General features: G+C 47.3%; 1 protein-coding gene across 1 annotated transcript in view; it reads left to right on the forward strand.

The window, feature by feature from the left end:
- Positions 1-3,936: 3,936 nt before the first annotated feature.
- EBF2 (EBF transcription factor 2) overlaps positions 3,937-20,353 on the forward strand; it is a 233,625-nt gene continuing 217,208 nt past the window's right edge. Inside the window, exons 1-5 of the mRNA XM_063311109.1 lie at positions 3,937-4,067; positions 10,311-10,467; positions 12,166-12,229; positions 15,136-15,191; positions 15,580-15,653. Of these exons, the coding sequence (XP_063167179.1) occupies positions 3,937-4,067; positions 10,311-10,467; positions 12,166-12,229; positions 15,136-15,191; positions 15,580-15,653 (482 nt within the window). The remainder of the gene's footprint in view (positions 4,068-10,310; positions 10,468-12,165; positions 12,230-15,135; positions 15,192-15,579; positions 15,654-20,353) is intronic.

The following is a 20,353-nucleotide window of genomic DNA, read 5'->3' on the forward strand; positions in this document are numbered from 1 at the left end:
CCTCCCCCGAGGAAAGATTTTCCGACGTCTACGAATAACGGGCTGTTATACTGAAGCCAGAAAGAACGGGTAAGTCAAAGAGTAAGACTAACGCCCGTCTCCCTCCTGCTCCGTCCGTCCTTTTTTCCTCACGGCTTTGGGGAGGGCGAGAAAGCCGCCCGGGCCGGCCTTCCGCTGCCTCGAAGAGGTCCCGCTGGTAGCGGATGCTGGCGGACGTTTATCCTTGGCCTTGGGCTGGGCAGGAGGCGAGAGCGGCCTTCCTCCGTCCCAGTATCATGTAAATGGAAAGGGCCGTGGGGCGAGAGGCGAGAGAGGGGCCCGGAGCTTTATTCAAAGGTCCCTGAAGAGTCATATTTGGGTGGCAGCTGCTGCAGAAGAGTGGGGGGGGGGCGTCCCCTGCCCTCTGACCTGCCTTTCCCCCCAGCCCTAGCATCCAGCTTCCCGCGAGGCTTCCTGCTCAGGAGGTTGATCGTTTTTTTCTCTCCCCCCCTTTTTTCTTTCTTTCTTATTCAGAAAAGCAGTACTTGTCTATCCTTCCTTCCTTCCCTTCACTTTGTTCTTCTTCCGTTTCTCCCCCTCTCGTTTCTGCTCGGAACCCACTTCCTCAGCGATCCTACTGCCAAGATCTTCGAAATAAGGGCGAAATGCCTTCCTGGGGTGGTCAGGTCTGCTCCGAAGCAAGTCTGGCGGTGTTCTCCTCTAGGATGTGGGCCTGACCTTGTGGCCTTCAGTTCCGAGGCCAATAGATCTGTTACAGTACCTGGAAGAAGGGCGACCGCGTTTGAGATCCAGGTACTAACCTCTTCTCCATCTTTCCAGAGTGGTCCTGGCGTAGTCGTGTTGATTTGGAAGAGATGGCTCCGACCGTTTCTTCAGTAGTGATGTATGAGGCAGAGGGCACCATCAAGCCAGCATTGCTTGACACGAAGCCGGACTTGGCATGAGACCACCAGAAATCCCAAAGACTGGAGATTTTGGGGGCGGGGGTGGAACCGGGGACGGAAGAATATCTGAACAATATCAATATCCTGTTGGTTGCCAAGAACACTAAGGGGTCACTCCAGGAAATCTTTTCCTCCTTTCTTATAGAATCGACCAACCGTCATTGCGGTTATACAGCCTGCCTTCATTACTGGTAATAGGCACAGCAATTGTTGAATGGCGCTGTACATCACCCGTGAAGCCTTCCTCACTCAGCGACTTCCCCGATGGTTGGGAACGCGATCGGCCACCCCAAACCGACCCCAGACAAGTTTTCTTGAAGGCCCCGTTCATGTGTATGGAAGCTACGGCCGGGAGCTCCTGAAACGCTGTCGTCAAGGAGCTATTCCCACCGCTCCAGAATTTCCGGGGCAGATTAAAAAAGATCTAGGGAAAAAATCGCCTAAGACCATCGACACTTTGGCGCCCACCATTTAGCTTCCTTGTGGAGGCGACAGGAGCCTTCTGCAGAGGTCTCAAGGAAAAGGAAAAGGGTGTATGTACGCCCAAATTTACAAACAGCACATAAATATTGGAATAAGGATTTTAAAATGCGTATGTGTTGTTTTAAATGCCATTCGTCTCCCCGTAAGATCGATTTGTGTTCGTGTCTCTGAGCGCGGATTTGTGCAAATAAATAAAAGTTTATATTTCTGTCACAGTCTTGAATCTATTGTTTTAATAGTGTTCATTTCCTCTGCATCGCTATAAAGAAAAATATAAAGGGCGAGTGTTAGGTTTGAAGGAAGGGGAGGTTATTACTAAGCATTTCCGTAGGACGAGGCCTTCGGATTTATTTGGTCCTCTCCTGTCAGATCTGTCACCAATGAGGACACAACAATTTAGACCGCTCCTTTTCTTTTCTGCCCTCCCCCGCTGCATTTGACCAAAAGCCAGATCCCCCCACCCTCCCTCGTCGCCTAAGCCTATTCATAAAGGAGTTTTAATCTGATTCTTGATTAGGCTTTTTTTTTTTTAAAAGCATCTCAACGCGGATGCGAGCAAAGCAAGCTTGTCGGTGTTTTGTTTGTTTTTTCAGCGGGCTGGAAATAAAGAAAGACAAGCTCAAAGCGAGGAGTTGGATTAGAAAGGGAATTCCGCGTTACCTTAGACGGGTGGGGGAGGTAAGAGACAAGGGAATCCGGGCTCTGTCACTTTAACTGGGGAACATCTGATTTCCAACTCTGGCAGATGGCTTCTGAGCCCAGATTTGCATGCATTGTCTTGAAATCTGTTTTCGCGTCGGTGCTAGATAGATTTCAGAGACAGGTCTATCCTCCCAGATCGCAGTACAAAAGGAACGGGGGGTGGGGAGGTGGGGAGGTGGGGTGGGGGGAGAGAGAACTGACACCAAGCCGCTTTGCATTGATATACAGACGTGTCATTCTTTCCAGCAGGACGGACGGCGGTGGCGGCTGCAAGGCGCTAAAAACTCTGCTGTTTGCGTACCTTTCTTGGCTTAAAAAATAATAAAAAGTTTATGAAGAGCGTGGTTGCACGCGCGCCTGTAAATCGTTCTGTGTATGAACGGCCTGTGTGAAAGGTCAAAGCTTAACACACCCCTTCTCTTCATCGGCAGTTCCCCAGCCAAACACCAATTTCTGGAAAACAGTCAACCAACAAGGAAACCAGAGTAAGGACGCTGTTCCACCGTAAGGAACCACGCGTAAGCATGAGAATGAGTCATTCGTAGGACCTCACGCGTATAAGCCCAGCTGTGAATTTCCCCCTTGTTTTTTTTTTTTTTAAAAAACTCCCGTTTTTCTTTCCCCTCCGAGCCCAGCGATGCGGCCGAGAGAACTGGAAAGCGGAGTTAGAAAGAATGACGCGCGACCGGGGAAATCAATCGGAAAGGTGCTACAAGTTCGGGGGAGGCGGGTTGGAAATACGCTAGTGGAAGGCAGGACTGGCTTTTTAAAGATACAATTTAGGGGAGCAGCTGAAAGTAGGGGAGCGCCCCGCTGCAGGCTGGAATGTTTGAGACGCTTTATCACGGCGAGGCGCAGCTGGAAACGAAGCTGGTCCCTTCGATCCGGGTCAGTTTAACAAACCGAAATGCAAAGCGTCTGCTAAGCGACTTCGTCAACCCGCGACCCAAAAGAAAGCGCGTCCTGGCCCCTGGGCAAGCCCCGCCCACTCGAAACAGTCCCCTCCGCTTGTAACCCGGAGCGCCGCGCGTCGCCCGTCTCCGTTGGAGAAGCGCTCTCCCCGTCTCCTCCAATGGGGCGCGCCGATGCAAATCGGAGCGCCTTAGTTGGAAGGGCGCCCCGCCCCTTTTCCTAGGACGTTCGCTCTCCTCGCCGTAACCCATTCAGGGTGAACTCGGTCCGGAAAACCGACCGGGCTTTGCCACAGTTTCGGGGCGTAATCAGAATTTCTTTGGCAGCAGTTCGCCTCTGCCTTTTGCAATTGACCCCTTTTCTTCCCCCCTCCTTTTTCGTTTTCTCCCCCTCCCACTTTTGCGCTCCCTCCCGGCTTTCTCTCTCTCTCTCCCTCCCTCTCCCCCTCTTCTCGTGGATTAGGCAGCCGCGAAGCCGACCCTCGTGTCTCCGGAAAGCAGGTGACCTGCGCTGTTGGCGAAGGACGTCGCGGGGATGCGGATTGTTTCCTCCGCGCTCTCTCTCCGGCAGCGGCTGTTAAGAAGATGATTCGCCGCCTCGGAAGAGGCTGAGACCCGCGCCGCGACTTCGGCTTGCAAAAATTGAGAGAGGGGCGCAAAGCAAACACCCGCCCCCCACCCGCCCCCCGTTATTTTGTTTAAGGCTTGCTTTGTTTCGTTTTTTAAAGCACCGGGGGTGGGGGACAAAGCCCCTCCAGAACTTCCAACTCGTCCCGGAAGGCGGAGGCGGCCCGCTGAGGCTGATCTCGCTCGGAGAGGAATTGGTGCGTGCGTTGCTGGTTTGGAAGTTTGCTCCGCCGAGAAGCCTAGTTTGGGTTTTGGAATAAACTTTTTAAATGTTTGGGATCCAAGATACGTTAGGAAGAGGGCCGATCCTGAAAGACAAGGTGCTGGGGTCGGAGATGGATCCGGTCCGCTCCTGGGTCAGGAACGTAGGCGTGGTGGATGCTAACGTCGCCGCTCAAAGGTAAAGTAGATCAAATCTTGAGTTTGCAGCTGACCCGTTCCTGGTTGGGCTCGTGGGTGGTTGCCATCGCCCTCTGTGCTCCTCAGGCCCCTTTGGACGTTCGACCCCAGGGCGGCGGTCTCTTCCCTGTTTTTTTGGCTTCCTGCATACATACAGAATATTCACTTGGGCTGGGAAGATCTTCGCATCCTTACGGAAGAAGGACGCGGCACTTTCACTATAGCACAAAACCAGTTGCGAGGAAGGGTGTGGGGTCGTTGGCCTAGTCAACTTTGAAGGAAGTCTCCCTGACGTTATTGGGGTTCACTTTTCAGTAGGCGGTGGATGGGACTGCGCCCAGAGGAGTTTAAGAGCCCCGTTTTTCTTTCTCAAGGATACTGAACCTCTCTCCAGCAAGTCTGGGAATCCAGACAGCCCGGTCTCTTCAGCTCTCTAGGAGCTGATGCGTGGCACCAAATTTACTTTCGAGGAAACGGCCCTAGAGTGATGCTGCCCAGCTCCTTCTCTTAAGAACAAGTGCCATTCCCATCAGCGGTCGTCGTCTTCTAGTGTAAACGCCTCTAGGCTGGGGTAGTGGTGGCCCCCACGGGCTATTCGCCTGGTCTTCATTAAAACTTACTCCACCCGAAGTTTCTTCCCTCCAAACGCCAGCCTTTAAAATCTTTGGCACTGAACGCTTTCCTCTCGAGTAGCATACAGGGAGCGGAGGCACTGTTTACCTTATTTATTTCAGGATGTAAAGCGTGTGGGGTGGGGGTTGCCCGCGAACCTAACCATCTGATCAGCACGCGCTAATTCTAACCCGACCCAGGCTGGTGTTCGGCAGAAGCCTCCTGAAGGCGGGAGTGGAATTGAGAAGGCGCTTGGTGAATTTAGGACTGGGCGGCAGATGACGTTTAGGCCTGGCTGATTTGGTTGGCGGGTTTAGCGAATGCAGCAGCTGAGGTGTGACAAGGGTGGTGGGTGGCCAGAGTGCTTTGAGAACACCACCCGATGGTGACTTATTCAATAATCCTGGGTTATCCGAACCGTGGCTTGGAGCAGTGTGAGAAAGTGGTTATGCTCTGGATCTGGGGTCGCCTCCTCGGACTTTGCTTCAAGTTAAACTCCGTTGAAAAGCTCGTGCTAAGCAAGGGTCCTCAACGCGGCGCTTTCTCTAGAGCAAGGGGCTAGATTCCCGGCTAGGGAGACCCGACGAAGTCAATGGGACTTGATATCAAAGGCGTGCAAGGTCAGGGCCATCCTTGCACTTCTTGAGTTAAAAGGCCAAACCAGGTTTAGGGCGTTGGGTGCCTGGAAGCTGAGTCCCTCTGCCTGGGTGAATGACTAAAAGGGAGCCAAGCGGGTTAAGTTTCCCACGCTCCGACACAGGCTGAATTCACACAGCGCAACAAAGCCGCGGCTTACTTAATCGGGCTTTATAAGATAAACCAACCTTGCCTGGATTCTCGGAACAAGCGAATTTCAAGCCACAAATGGCAGGATTCCAGGAATATGATGAGTCCAAAGCAAGCAAATCACACTTAAGAGTTTCGTGGATTGTGTGAATTGGGCCACTGAGCCGGAGCACGTATGCCAGGAAACGCCCGCTCTGCACCGCTTTATTCGCACCGGCCTGCTCCCAGTTCACGCTTCGCAGCCCTAAGATAGGAAGCAACGCCTGCTGAGTTTAGGGACTTCCTGGATTCGGGATCGCACTTCGCAGCCCCCCCCCCCGCCCCGCGGAGCACAGAACTCCCGTGTGATCCTTCCCCACGGATTAAAAGTAGGAGACCTTTGCTCTGCGCGGGAGATTCCCTTTCTAAACTGGTGGCAGGAAGAGAATCCAAGCCGGACTTTCGGAAGAAGCTGGAATTAAGCCCCGATGCTTGCCGTTGTCGGGACTCGGTGCGGAAGACGCAGAGGGCTCGGCCACGGATGCAGTGCCTTCACAACTCGTTCGCTCCTGAAACGGAGAGCATTCTCGCTCCAAACGGTCAGGGTTGCAGCCACCGGAAAACAAACGCCATAAAGGGCAAAAACAAGAACCGACCCACCTGGTTTCTCCTGCCCCCTGGGCGCTTCCCTTTTACTGCTGCTATGCAAATAAAGGCTTACCCTGGAGTAAACCCCTTTTGGATTCCGCGGAGAGGGGCTTCAGCAGGATGGCAGCAGGGGCTGGTAAACTTTCCTTCCCGCCCCCGCCAGCCCTGCAACCCTGTCCTCGCCTCCTCAGGGGTCACTCCAGCTCCAGGGAGGTTGGCAAGTAAAGGAAGCCCGCTTGGCTTCAAATGCAGCGGGAATTACACGCTGCGAAAGGGCCGGCAAACCACCCCCTCCCCAAGTGAAGAGGTGGACTGATGCAAAAAGTTGCGTTTGGAGGCCAGGGACAGGATACCCCGAGGTTGCTTTGATCTACCCTTCAAGAGAGCAGAGTAAACCCTTTTCTCCCTCTCTTGAGGGGTAAAGTTCTCCCTTCGGAGAAGAAACGACAGGGTCGGCTTTCGCCGGGGGTGCGTGGGTCTCTCTCGTGCGTGGGGCGCCTTAACGGTTCGGGCAGGTCTCCCTGCCTTCCCACCCGGGGGCATACAACCATACAGCAGCAGCCACAAGTCACCGGAGGAAAAGATCCTAGATCTCTTGTGAAATCTTTCGGTGAGTGAGCTACACTCAATAACACGATTCCTAAAAAGCGGGATTTTGTACAGTTCTGACTCCACGCCTGCGCGAAGCTGGCTTGTAGGTTTGTTTGCTCCCCCCCCCCCCCCCCAATATTACATCTCTCTCGATCCTCTCTGTGGCTACAAAGGAAGGTGGTTTTGGACCACCCCATCAAGGGAATTCGACAGTTTCCCTTCCCTTGCAAATATTCCTCCTTTAAAAGGGATGCAAAGACTGTGCAAGGACTGAACGAATCCAAAATTAGTCTCTGGTCTTAAACACATTCACTTGGAAAGTTGGTCTTTTGACCTTTTGGGGAAAAAGTCGCCCTTCCGATACTAAACCACTCTTGCCCGGCCCAAGCTTTGGGAGGTGAAATTCAGAGCAAATCTAGTAGAAAATAGCTCCCCCTCCTAAGTTTCAATATGTCTAAAATCGCGTTTTGGGTAAGGCTACACTTCTGAACCGTTTGCAAGCTTTAAACGGAGATGCGGGTATCGCGAAACATTTAATCGAGCCAAATTTATTCCTAAGCACTGATATGAATCTATCCATTCCAGTTCAAACCTGGTGACTTTATTGAGCTGAAATTTGTCTTTTGATTGTTGTGTCCTATGTGAATCCTAAACTCCTCAGCTTGGCAAGTATATATAAAATGACTTTAGCTCCTTTAAATATGGCGGGGTTTACTTCTGAGTAAACATGTACAGCGAGTGGGCTTTTCAAGCCTCAACCCGAAATCTCTCTCCTTATATAGGAATAAGGCCGGTTTAAACCGGGGAAATTTCCTTATATAGGAATAAGGCCGGTTTAAACCAGGGAAATTTCTTTCGGAGTATTAGAGTATTTTCGTAGGATCGGAGCAAAGAAAGATAAGAACTGGAGGAAGGCAAGGCAAGGGGCGATCCAGTGCGAAAGTAACCTTGGCACCAGCCTTCCTAAAATCCTCGGGAGCTTCACTCTCGAGTAAACGGGAAGAGCAGAGGAGTCGGTTGAAGCGCCAGCGATTCTACTCGAGATTCCCAAAGAAGCTGGACTTGGAATAAACTCGCTCCGGCGTGATTCCCGGGCCAGCTTGACGCCGGATCGAACGGAGCGGCTTCTGACTCCTCGTGGGGAAGATGCGTTGATTTCCAAGAGACCGCCTTCGGATCCGGTGGGGCTTCCCCGCCAGAAGTACGTGGATTGTCTCCTTACCCAGCCCAAAAACTTGGAATAACCCCCCCTTTGAAACCCTGGAACTTTTAAAAAAATGTATTTTTTGGGGGAAGGGAGAGACCGAGCCCGCGGCTCCAGGAAGGTCTTTCTTTTTTCTTCAGCGGCTCGATTATGTCTTGAGTATAGGCGAACAATCAATAAACTTTCCGATCCAGTGCAGCCCCTACTTTCACTCCTCCCCCAATCAATGCGTTTTCTAGGCGGCGGTGGCCATATGGAGGGAAGAGGAAAAGAGAGACCCCCTACCGCTATTGATAATCCAGCATTGATCCGAATTAGACTCCTAGAGCAGCGCAGTCTCTTTGTCCGCCCTGTCCTTTTAGCTTGCTGACCCTCCCACCTCAGGAGCGTAAAGAGCTGGATCAGAGTCCGGGAAATACTGCCTTGGGGTTGGGTTCCCCCGACTCGCTTACCCGTGGTTCACTCAAGCACCGTTTATTAAAACTAATCCAGTGTTCCTGGTTCGGCGGAATCCTGAACTAATGACTTGGGTGGGGTTCGCACGATAGCTCAGCTAAAACGTGTTCAGCTTCTTTGTGGTTCAGTAGGCTGTGCGAGGGTTGATGCTAGCTCCGTCCGAAAGTGGCTTCAGCTGATTGCCATGGGGTTACTTCCGTGTAAGCTCAGCTGCGCAAAATATTGTGGTTTTCTATGGAAAAAAAATAATAATAAAAGCTCACCTGAGTTTTCGGGACAATCTCTGAGGTCCTAGATGGGAAAGCGTGCGAATCTTCTCCGAATTCCGAGTTTTTCAGCCCTGCTAGTTAAGTACTGATTAGAAACTTGTCGGTAGGGTTAAGGTTGAGAAATGGAAGCGGGGGATTTTTTTTTTGGTGGTGACATGAAGTATCCTGAAATTGTCCCTCCAAGCTGGGTCAACCCTGATTATTGTTTAATACCCGATGGCAGCGCGATCGGAGAAGGGAGCCGTTCCGTTTGGTGCGTGGCGTCACCGCGGTGGGAGACGGCAAAATAAAACGGTTATCCGTGTCCACTCAAAAGTAAGCCCCGTTGGTTCTGCCTAGGGCTCGGGTGCTGGTGTGTAGAATTGCAGCGTTCGTTTTTTGCCGTGAAATATTGGGACGAAGAAAGCAATTTCGGTTTCAAAACTGCGGGAGGAGCATCTCAGCGATATAATTAATTTTGAGAAAATGGGAAATTCAGCAGGTGAATCGCTTGTTCTCCTCCTCCCGCACCGTGCGCCTTCTTTTCACTTGCTGTCTTGTAAGCACCTCGAGGTTTGAGCACCTTCCGCGTGTCCACGAGAGGATGGAGGGGGGGGGGCGGATGACAGGGAAAGTTTGTTAATAACTTCAATATACCAGCGACATTCTCAGGGTAAACTGAACCGCTAACTGGCCGAATGTTAGCTTAATCTAACGTGTGGTTAGTTGATGGCTTGCTCTTGCAGCCTCGAAAGTTGAGTCAAAGGAGGAACCCATGGTTCATTTAACCACGGGGCGATTTAGGAACTTAACCCTCGTCAAGATCAGCGGTGCAGAAGTAGTTTCAGTTTGCAGAAACAGGATGACAAGGGCGTTAAGTGGGACAATGTCTCCGAAATGGAACAGGCACAGAATCTCTACTGCTCTGGCGTGCTCTCTGTGTCTGCGGCCCGGTTCACACGACCGGCTAAATCGTAAGGTAGTTTGGGGGGTGGGGTTTGGTGCAGAAGTGTTTCTTGAACACAGTCACTTTGGTTTTTAAATCGTGGTTTATGATTCAGCGTGTCCGGCAACCTAGCCAGCTGAGTGTTATTAAATAAACTGTGCTTAAGGGTTAACATAATGTGTGAATAGAGTCTAATGAAACGGATTCTCGTCTCCGCAAACTTTTTTCACCCTAAGGCTTCAAACATAAAACGACCCATTTCTTAGCGTGGAAAACGCAATAGGATTGTCATCTGGCGTTGTGTGAACTCAGCCTCGGTTACCCGGCGGGGCGATTGGCAGGTCAAGAGCTCTCCGTTTTTCAAGGCGACCACAGCGCAATGCGTACCGAAAGAGGCATCCACTGGCTGTGTTCGCGCCAAGCCAGGGTATGAAATATCAAAGACCCTTGGCTGGGTTCACACAATTCGCTAACCCAGGAAAGGTAGTTTCCCGACCACCGTTGGCGAAATTCCCCCACCAGCTAATCCCAATCCGAACAAGTCCAGCGTGGGGTTGCGTGTGAAGTTTCCTGCCCCGGGGTATTAAATCGGGCCTCCCGGCCATCGGGTACGTGGGCTTCAATCGCCGGAATGAACCTGCTCCGTGTTCCCGAGGCAGCTGCGCTTGTTCGCGCGCGGATTTGGGCGGGAGCGCGGCTGTAGGCGAGGGGACTGGCTGGCTGCGGGCTGCGCTCGCTCTGCCTTAACGCGGCTGCCCTCTCCTTCCTCCCCAGCGGCGTGGCTCTGTCTCGAGCTCACTTCGAAAAACAACCGCCCTCCAACTTGAGGAAATCCAACTTCTTCCACTTCGTCTTGGCTCTCTACGACCGCCAGGGCCAGCCCGTGGAAATCGAGCGGACGGCGTTCGTAGACTTCGTGGAAAACGACAAAGTAAGGACCGCCTTCTCCTTCGGGTCTTCTGTCCCCTCGCCTGCCTCCGTCCGACCCGCTCGCCCCTGCCTTCCCTTCCAGGAGGGGTCTAGCGGGATCCGTTGCGAGCAGAAGGTCTTTCCCATAATCGCAGTGGGATCCAGGCATCTTCTTTCAAAAAGAGGCCTGATCCTAGGATCTTGGGCTCCTGAATTATAATTCTCCTCCTCCTCCTGCCTGGGTTTCCTTTGCGGTTTGGGTCAATTTCAGCCTCGAGTTTAAAAGCTGCCCCTTTCTCGTTCCCCAGCTAGGAAGGGATGCCGCGCGAATCTGGACCCCTACGGATCCGGAATGATGGGAGGGCGGCTGCGGTTGATTTCTAACTGGGGAGGAGAACTTTTTACCCCCTCTGGTTTCTGGGACGGGACTCGCCCCAGTAGCTCTCGTCAATTTCACCCGCAGTTCAAGGGGGGCTTGTTAGTTTCACCCGTAGGCGCCAGGTCATTCCTCCCTGCATCTACGCCCTCCCGAAGCGTGGGGCGGTTTTCTCCGAAAGAATACAGTAGGGGTGGATTTAGGACTGCAGTTGCAGTCTTGACTGAGGGCTTCTCTTTGCCGCGGGGGAGGGAAGGGGCGATGCAATCGGTCAAGAATATACATTTAGGTATTTGTGACTTTCCACTCTATTGGCGCTGCGATTAAGGTCTCCCTTAGTTTTTAAACTGACATTGATTACTTGATTGGGGTCCCGACAGAAAAAGGTTCACTTGCCCTATTTTCAGTTTCTTTTCTCTGACTTCATACCTTGGATTTTTTTTTTAAATGGACACTACATTTTCTCTGATATGACTGGGTCCAAAACCCACCTTCCCAAGACAGTGAAGTTTCAGAAAGAAAAAGAATTTGCCCAACTCAGCCGTCCTTCAGCAGGACCCAAACCACGAACTATCTCCCCTTGCAGAGTATGGGTATGAAACTGGCATATCCATCACTTGAGGAATGGCTATTGACAGGAAAGCATAATGGATCCCTGCCAGTTGGAAACATCTGTCTCTTTCCTCAGGGGTCCTGATGAGGGACCCCTGTGAGTCTTAAAGTGGGACCATATTATATAGATTTGTTTGGTAGCAGAGCCCAATGAGCACCACAGAACTGACTTCTAAGTAAACCATGTAGCAATTTGCAAGAGTTAACTAATTAGTCTTAAAAAGAATCTCCTTACCAAGTCCAGGTTGCCAAATATTAAGTTTTCATTGAGCTTAGAGGCTGTAACTTGTAGAACATATTAAACCTCCAACTTGTTATGTGTCTAGTTTACAATTCAATAGGCTGTGGGAGCCCAGACAATTGGATTAATTGAATAAACCATGATTCAGTTATCCATGGGTAAGCATTGGCAAACACAGTTATTGGGACTTACAGCTGAACAAGCAGGAGGAAAGATTCGGCTGTTGCTATTAATTCTATGGCAGCAAGGACTGATGGATTGGATTTGCTTCTGAGAACTCGCTAGCTGGGTTCACACATCCCAGGACCCATAATACGGCTTGTTTAGATTTGGTTCATTATGTTGTGTCAAGCCAGCCATTGTGATTTATAAGCCATGGTTTCTGGTAGTGGGAAGTCAGTCTAATGAATTAGCCAATAAGCCAGAATTAAGGGCTTAGTTTGATGTGAGAACCCAGACTCTTTCTGAACCATTTTTCTTTTACTTCTCAGGAACAGGGCAATGAGAAAACAAATAATGGAACACACTACAAATTGCAGCTTCTATATAGCAATGGTAAGTCCTTCTCCATCTCTCTCCAAACAAAGGGCCTTGAAAGAGTAAGCTAATTATCAGGGTTGGCTTTCCCCAACCTGGTGCCCTCCAGGTGTGAGAAAGGTAAAGCCACCTATCAACCCCTGGTGATGTCATGGACACACCTATATCCCTTCATGGACATGTCTGTATAGTTTTCTTGGCAGCAATATGGAAATTCTTTGCCTTTCTCTGGAAATTTCTTCTCCCATTTTTTTACTTCCCAGTCTACTCTACGCCTTAGGCTTTTGTGCTTGCTTTTCATCCAAGCATTTAACATAATCTGTAACCAGTATGGGCATTATCCTGGCTGGGCATGATGGGCGGGGTATTGCAATAGTCCTGAAGGTGTCTTCCAGTATACCTGGGAAGCACCAGATTGGGGAAGGCTTAATGACTGATCCTGCTGCTCTGAGACAAGGCAATGCGGGACATTTTTTTTTTTAATAGTGGAGTTGGTCTCCTAGTCTCCATCATGTGGTGACAAATGTGAGTATATGTATTAACCTACAGGTTGTGTGAATGTGGGAAGCATGTAGATAATTGTGTAATGTGTATATAGTTTTGATCTCTCTCCTCCTCCTGTTTATGCCATTGTTTTGATTGGAATTTGAATTTAGGAAAGTCACAGAGGAAGGCAGTCTTGGGTGGAGGGACACTTCCCCAGGTATTGGGGGTGGTGGTGTGTGTGGCATTATGCTACCTCCAACAACTTGAAAAAGACAATAAATGAATGCGAAAGGTAAAAGGTCCCCTGTGCAAGCACCGAGTCATGTCTGACCCTTTGGAGGGATGCCGCTTTTGCAAAGTTTTCTTGGCAGACTATAGAGCGGGGTGGTTTGCCATTGCCTTCCCCAGTCATCACCTTCCCCAGCAAGCTGGGTGCTCATTTTACCAACCTCGGAAGGATGGAAATCACCCAAAGAGTGTTTGTTACATCTCAAGTCAATTTCAGTGTGGATGCTACTAGCATCCTCACTAACAAATTCTACTGTACAAATCCAGACTGGAGTTTCCTTTTTATAACAAGGAAGGGATTTTTGCATTACCCTTTTTTCAAGAGTTTAGCACCCAGCCTATCTCGTAAAGAACAAGAAAAGATTGCTCACACTTTCATTTCTTCTAATAAAGATATTCCACAGTTATCACTTAGAAATTTGCAGCCCACAAAGTTGAATGGACCTACAAGCCCTTCAGCCCACCTTTCCAGCATTTTAATGGAAGCTGATGTCCTTCCTGACCACATCTATTATATTCAGAGGGAGGAAAGCATTGGCTTTTCAGAAAGGGTGCCCTGCTTGTCTCATTCTTTCTCCCCAGCCCTGGTTACAAATTTGGATGACTTTTTCTTTCTTTCTTTCTTTCTTTCTTTCTTTCTTTCTTTCTTTCTTTCTTTCTTTCTTTCTTTCTTTCTTCCTTCCTTCCTTCCTTCCTTCCTTCCTTCCTTCCTTCCTTCCTTCCTTCCTTCCTTCCTTCCTTCCTTCCTTCCTTTTCCTGATGCCCTGTATATTCTACAATCTTTGGATAAGTTTGAGGAGCATCAAGGCCATCATCTTGGTCTTTCAAATCATCAGACCCTTCCATTTCCATCTGAAAGTGTTTGTTGTGTGATGCGAGATATTTAGGCTTCCCTCCCAATAAGTACTCAACAGACCAAGTGTCTATGTGCTGTATATGTACATGTATCTCTTTGTATGTGACTGAGTAGCCTAGTTCACACATCATGCTTAGCTCTGTCTTGTTTAATTATGATTTATAAAATGCATTTCAATCCCAATAACACACTGCTCCATAAACTATGGCTTACAAAACACAACATTTGGATTTATAGAATATATTAAGTGAAAAATAAACAAATCACAGTTTGGGTTAGCACATTCAGTGAATGTAAGCAGAGAAAGAATGGATAGGGAATCTATTAGTCATTGTTCAGTTTGATAATTTTAGATGTGGGACTAGATGGTTTTGCACCAGGAATGGCAAAAGATTAGGTCTAGTTGTAATACTTGGACTAGAGCCAATGAAATCAGTGCGGCTTAAGTTGGTTGTGAATAGCCTAAGCTCCATTGATTGTAATGGGTCTATCTGAAGCAGCACCTAGCCAGCCTTGGTTGATTTTAGAAATTAAGTGGACTGACTCTGGTTAATACTGGGTTGAGAGACCACCTGGGAATTCTGGGGCTGTTGTCTAGATTGGAAACAAACAAACAAACAAACAACTCTTGGAAAAGGCAGTGGCTGATCATTTTGGTAACTGCCAAGAAAGCTGCATGAAGGCAGTCAAACTTGATTCAACGGCAGTTTTATTCTTAACTATTCCAAGTAAGACTTAGTTAGGATCCAATTACATATTATTACTTTGTTAAAAACATGGTAAGGCAATCTGCCTGTATTTTGAAGGCCTTCTGATTCATTCTGCTGAATGACACCCTGGAAATTTGCCCCAAAGTCTTACCCTGAGGTCACCATGGAAAAAGGGAGAGGGAGGGAAGAAGAAGGAGTGGAGAGAAATGTGGGTTGATGAAGGATGTTAGAAAGGAAGGAGTTATTGATACATAGTAACGATTATTAGTCTTGATTATAGCTCTTAGAACCACTAAATATCATCCACCAAGTCTGGATGGTTCAGGCTGAAGAAGGTGGGTGTGATGGATCATGTGGGTGGCTGTATATGAATGAAATATGTATGTACTTTAGCATCGTGCGCTATGGTGTCTCCTCACCTAAACAGCTTACCTATGAGAGAAGGCAGCCTGCTGCCTGCCTGCCTGCCTGCCTGTCTATCAATCATCTAAAGAGTGAAAATGGGTACTTGGGTGGGGAACAAATCCTTTTAAAGAATCACATGTTTATCCTGCTCCCATCTCTTTTCTTCCTGTTCCCTGTAGGTGTCAGGACTGAACAAGATCTATTTGTCAGACTCATTGATTCAGTCACAAAACAGGTGAGATTCCCGCTCCCATCCTTTAACCTCAGCCTATCTATGTTTCTTGCTATTCAGAAAAATAGTCACCACATCCTAATGGGGATAGCTTATATCTTCTATGAAAGCTGCTTCAAAGGAGGGTTTCTAGGTAGCACTTCTCTTGCAGTGTGCAAAAAGACACTTGCCAAACTGGTGCTTTTTGGCCATATTGGCACTGCAGCTCCCAGAATCCTAAACTAATCCTAAATGTATCTGAGGGGGCAATGTTAGAGAAGTCTATTCTGGAAGGTTTACAATTTCTAGGTCTGTTTTTATTTACTTAGCCCAGCTCAGATTGGTAAATCATAGCAGAGAAAAGAATGTCTTGTTTGTTTTAAACTGACTCATCCACATTCTCTTATTATAGCCCATCACCTATGAAGGACAAAACAAGAACCCAGAAATGTGCAGAGTTCTACTCACCCATGAAGTTATGTGCAGGTAAGACAATCTTGTTCCTTTATGTTCGTGATGATGGCATGTGATGCAATCACTCTGTAGTAGCTAAACAGGCCTAGTTGCTGCTATTCCTTAGATGGGTGGCCAGCTGGAAATTTTTGAGGTGGAAGAGAAGTGGGACATATTTGGACAAAAGTGTGCTGAACAGTTTTCACTGGTGTGAAGGCTAATTACCCAGTCAAGGGGATGAGAAGGTCACCTTCTCATTAAGCAAAATCTGGAAGTATTCTTAATTAATGCTCTAAATAAAAATGTAAAAACATAATATCTAGGAAAACAGTGGTGGAGTGTTCTCTTCTCAAAAGATCTGACGATTCAATCTGGCATTCACTGACTTATGTCTGAGTTTAATGTCCTTTGTTCAATTGTGGCTTTGCATTATTCACAGACCAAATCCATTATGGCTTGTTAAAAAACTTGGGAAGGGAAGGGAAACTTGGCTTAGCGTTATGTGTGAACATAGCCTCCAAATTTCTTGGACAGGAAAGAAAGGACACACCCACATGGACATTCCTGCTCTTTTTATCAAGGAATATTTCCAGCAAAGTAGGAAAAGGGTGCGATGCAACTTCTAGAAGGCCCTGGAGTGGCCTGCCATGGTAGCAATCCAGGAAGCTTCTCTCTTTTTTAAGCTTTCCTGAGAACAGGGAAAGAATTCCAGAGAAGGGTTAGACATTAGATGGTATTAAGACAGATGATCTTAAGACCTGGGAGTGTTCACCCAACTCTTGTCTAAAGATTCTGCTCTGTAAGGGACTGGGATCTTTCTAAAGAGAAGCTTTAATCATCTTTTCCTTGACTTTAATAGAGCAATTTGACTCTTACAACTCTGGCTTCTGAATTAGTGTCTGTGCATATCTGCATGCATGCCTAAAGTCACACAAAGTCTGCAGTCCTATCCTCACATCTCTGGTCTTAGGGCCACCAAATACTGAGCTTTTTCATTTGTCATGGTTGCCCCCTTTAACAAGGTATGAATATGCTTGCATTTAATGCACCATCAGTGCAATAATATCCAGTGCATGTCTACTCAGAAGGAAAATCTGCGTTCAGTGTGGTCATATTCAGGTAAGTGATGTATACTGAAACAAATCAACAACAGCAACAAAATAAGTACTGGGTGGCTTTAGCAATAACAACACTTCTTAATTTTTTCTTTCTTGTTAGCATGGCACCTGGACTATGATATATAATCATCTGTTAGATAATACAGTTCCAAATAGTGCTCTGCAGAAATCTCCTTCTCCTTCTCCATTTGATGGAAAATAGTTTGTTTCCTCCCCCCACCCCCACCCCAGGGGAGAAAATGTCAGTGGAATGCTATTGAATACCACTTTCTTGCTTCTGTTTTAATGACACAGTGATTGAGTAGGATGTTCTGCTTCTCCTTGGACAGTAACTTGTCTAGGGATCTCCAGCCTCCTTGACTGCTCCCATTTCCCTAAAATTTCATTGGGCTTTTCTGGATCAGGAAGTGATCAAGGAGGTTGCAGACTGATGGAAAGATGCAACAGGTAATATCATCAGGATATGACAGTACCTTCTGCCTCCTCTCAGGGGGATTGGAAGACTGATTTTAGTTTATGTTAATTGGAAACATTCAGATTAATGGGATACCATCTTCAAAATTAAATTACTTTAAACCCACTATTTATAGAAATTGAGTGGTTGGGCATTCTTTCTTCTCTTGCACAGGGCATGCTTTTCTAAGGTGGTTCCTTCTGGAATATATACAGTATGTATATTGCAGTGTGCAAAAAGACACTTGCCAAACTGGTGCTTTTTGGCCATATTGGCACTGCAGCTCCCAGAATCCTAAACTAATCCTAAATGTATCTGAGGGGGCAATGTTAGAGAAGTCTATTCTGGAAGGTTTACAGGGAATCTAAAGGGACTCCCCCATCCTTTTAGAAGGACTTCCTTGGTTCAAGTGGAAATCTATGCCTTGGTAAAGGTGCAAATGCAATGAATTAAGTGACAGCATTAAGAGAATTTACTTAGAAGTTAATCTCACTGGTTGGGTTATAAAGCATGGAAACTGTGTTCTCCTTTTCTGAGTTCATACAACAGGCTGGGCTTGCACAACATTAAGTCATGCACACTCAACCAAGATTAGCATGCTAGATGTATGCAGGTCACTAGGTCCTTAACTGACCTGGAAAAAGGTATATTTAAAGAGCCTGCCCTTTTGTTGAATAGGATTTACTCCTTAGTAAAGGCAGCGTATGTTGAACTAGGTGAAAGTTTTAGCTGTTATGTGGTCATACACAAAGAGCTAAATGCATGCCTATCTGTATGATTTAAGCTTGGAGAAAATGGGCACAAGCCTGGGTTGTGGGAATACAGTTGTTGGAAATAGCACTTGGGTTCACACATTGTGCTAACCATGGTTTGACTAACTTCCAATTTCTTTTTGCTATGCCCTATTCCCTAGATTATGAAGCAGAAAGGCAAGATTCAACAATTAAGATAATCCAAATCAGCTGCATTATGGTTTAACATAGCGTATGAATCCAGCTCATTTTTGCTTAAGGCAAAAGGAGAGATCAATTATGAATCCAGACTGAGCTTTTTCTAATCTGATTCTAACCTGTTTCCAGATGGATGGCTGCATTTTTGTTTGCAGGAAAAAAAAAAATAAAGTCTTGAGGAAACACATTTCTTACAGTACAAACTATAGGAATCTAAAGTCTGTGAATGTTTATGCCATCCTGAGACCATCCAATGGTGTTGGATTCCATTACCCATGATTCCCACTCCCTGCCAGCCATTCTGGTGGCCTTTTAATTGGTCAACCAGATCTCGGATGCAAAACTCCACATGATCACTAGAAGGCAGCAAAGAGAAACAACACACTCCAACTCTTTGCTGCCACCTTGTGGTCACTGGGATCATGCAGTCTGGGTCTGGCTGCCTTTTTTTAGCAATAGTGGAGAATATACATAGCTCAGGGTTGAAATGTTAGGATCTTGGTGTTCACTTGTAATGGTATGTGGGAAAGACCTTGGGAACCTGGGCTGAGAGACAGCTGCCTGGGGAACAGTCAGATAACAGAGGGCATAGCCCACAGCTGGATAGTGGGTGGGGCAAGAGGCTCAGAAGAGACCCTCCCTAATTTCTTGGGCTGTAAAGGAGATGGGGGGAGAATTGTACTTTCAGATTTGCAAGATTCTGTTAATGTAGCTTTACAATAAAGTAGAATTAGCTCATCTGGTTGTGTTTCCTGTCTGGTCTACCTAGTAAAGCTGACATCAATCTTGCAAGTCTGAAAGTACTTGCTGTCCCGCTGTCTCCTTTATCATCCGAGAAGCTAGGAAGGGTCCCTTCTGAGCCTCTTGACCAGCCCACTATCCAGCTGTGGGCTATGCCCTCTCTTATCCGACCATTCCTCAGGCAGCATCCTCAGCCCAGGCTCCCAATGATTTTCCCACATACCATTACATCACTGAGCCTGGCTTTCTTCTTGCAAATGTTTAATTACCAAACTAAGTAACATAGTTAGTACAAGGAAGTGGGGTTTGCTGAACTGCTAGGTATGCCAGCTTGTCCTCACTAACATGGTTAGAGTTGTGGTTGGTGTGCTGTTTCTGACTGACCTACCTGGCTTGGTTGGTTGCATAATTTATCTTAGATTGTTCCTGCTTATTGTGTTGGTTCTCCCTTATCTATGCACTGATTGCTGGTGTGCAATAAGGATAATAAAAGCCAGCAAACCCTTGTGTCAAAGCACTGGCAATGTTACCTAGTTTAGCAATGAAACCTCTGCAAGAAGAAAAGCTCAGCGAACATCAAGATCCCAACAGCCCCTTTTTAATTTAGGTGTCCTTTATTTTTTGAGCCCCTTGTCTTACTAAGCTCTGTGAAAAATGTAAAAATACTGCAGGCCCTGTCTCAAGACTTCCAAACTAAAGAGAGAATATTTGAACTCCAACCCACATTTAATTTTACCCAAATGTGCTAATGTGAACAACTCACCAACATTATTGTGAAATGACTCTCTTGTACCCTGGGATTATTGTTTCTGAAAGTTTTGCCTGGGGGTCTTGATAATCAAATAGCTGGCTGGCATAATAGCACAGATACAATGAAAATAAGAAACTAACCCTTGCTTGCTTGCTTGCTTATTTATTTATTTATTGAAAATTTTATCACCACCCATCTCTCCCAAAAAGGGGGACCTGGGCGGCTTACAATAAAATTGCCATTAAAACCGTAAACATATACAAATACAGACACAAAGAGCCAAATATAAATAGAAGATAAAAATAGATATAGAATCCAAGTGGCGATGAGATCTAATTCAGTGAGGAGGGCTCTACAGTGCCAGCCACCCCCAGGAAGAATTATTCCCCTTCCCACCCCAGGCGAGGTGGCAGAGCCGGCTCTTCACATTCTTCCAGAAGGCCGGGAGAAGAGGGGCCTACGGAACGAATGTCTATAATTCTCCACATCGTTCAGGGTTTATTGTGTTTGATCTCCAGCACAACATTCATGCCCAAATGTCATCTTCAGGATATCAGTTTAATCTACAGTTTTCCAGTTTAGCAGATCGAATATAAGTTTGGTTGGTATACCACCCATTCTGCTACAGAACAGTCTCCTTTCTCAAGCAGATAAGTGTGTGTGTGTGTTTTAATTTTGGTGAAATTTCCAGCCAATCTAATGTTCCATTCCTGGGCAAG

This window comes from Candoia aspera, chromosome 9 (genome assembly GCF_035149785.1).
Source record: "Candoia aspera isolate rCanAsp1 chromosome 9, rCanAsp1.hap2, whole genome shotgun sequence".
Lineage (NCBI taxonomy): Eukaryota > Metazoa > Chordata > Lepidosauria > Squamata > Boidae > Candoia > Candoia aspera.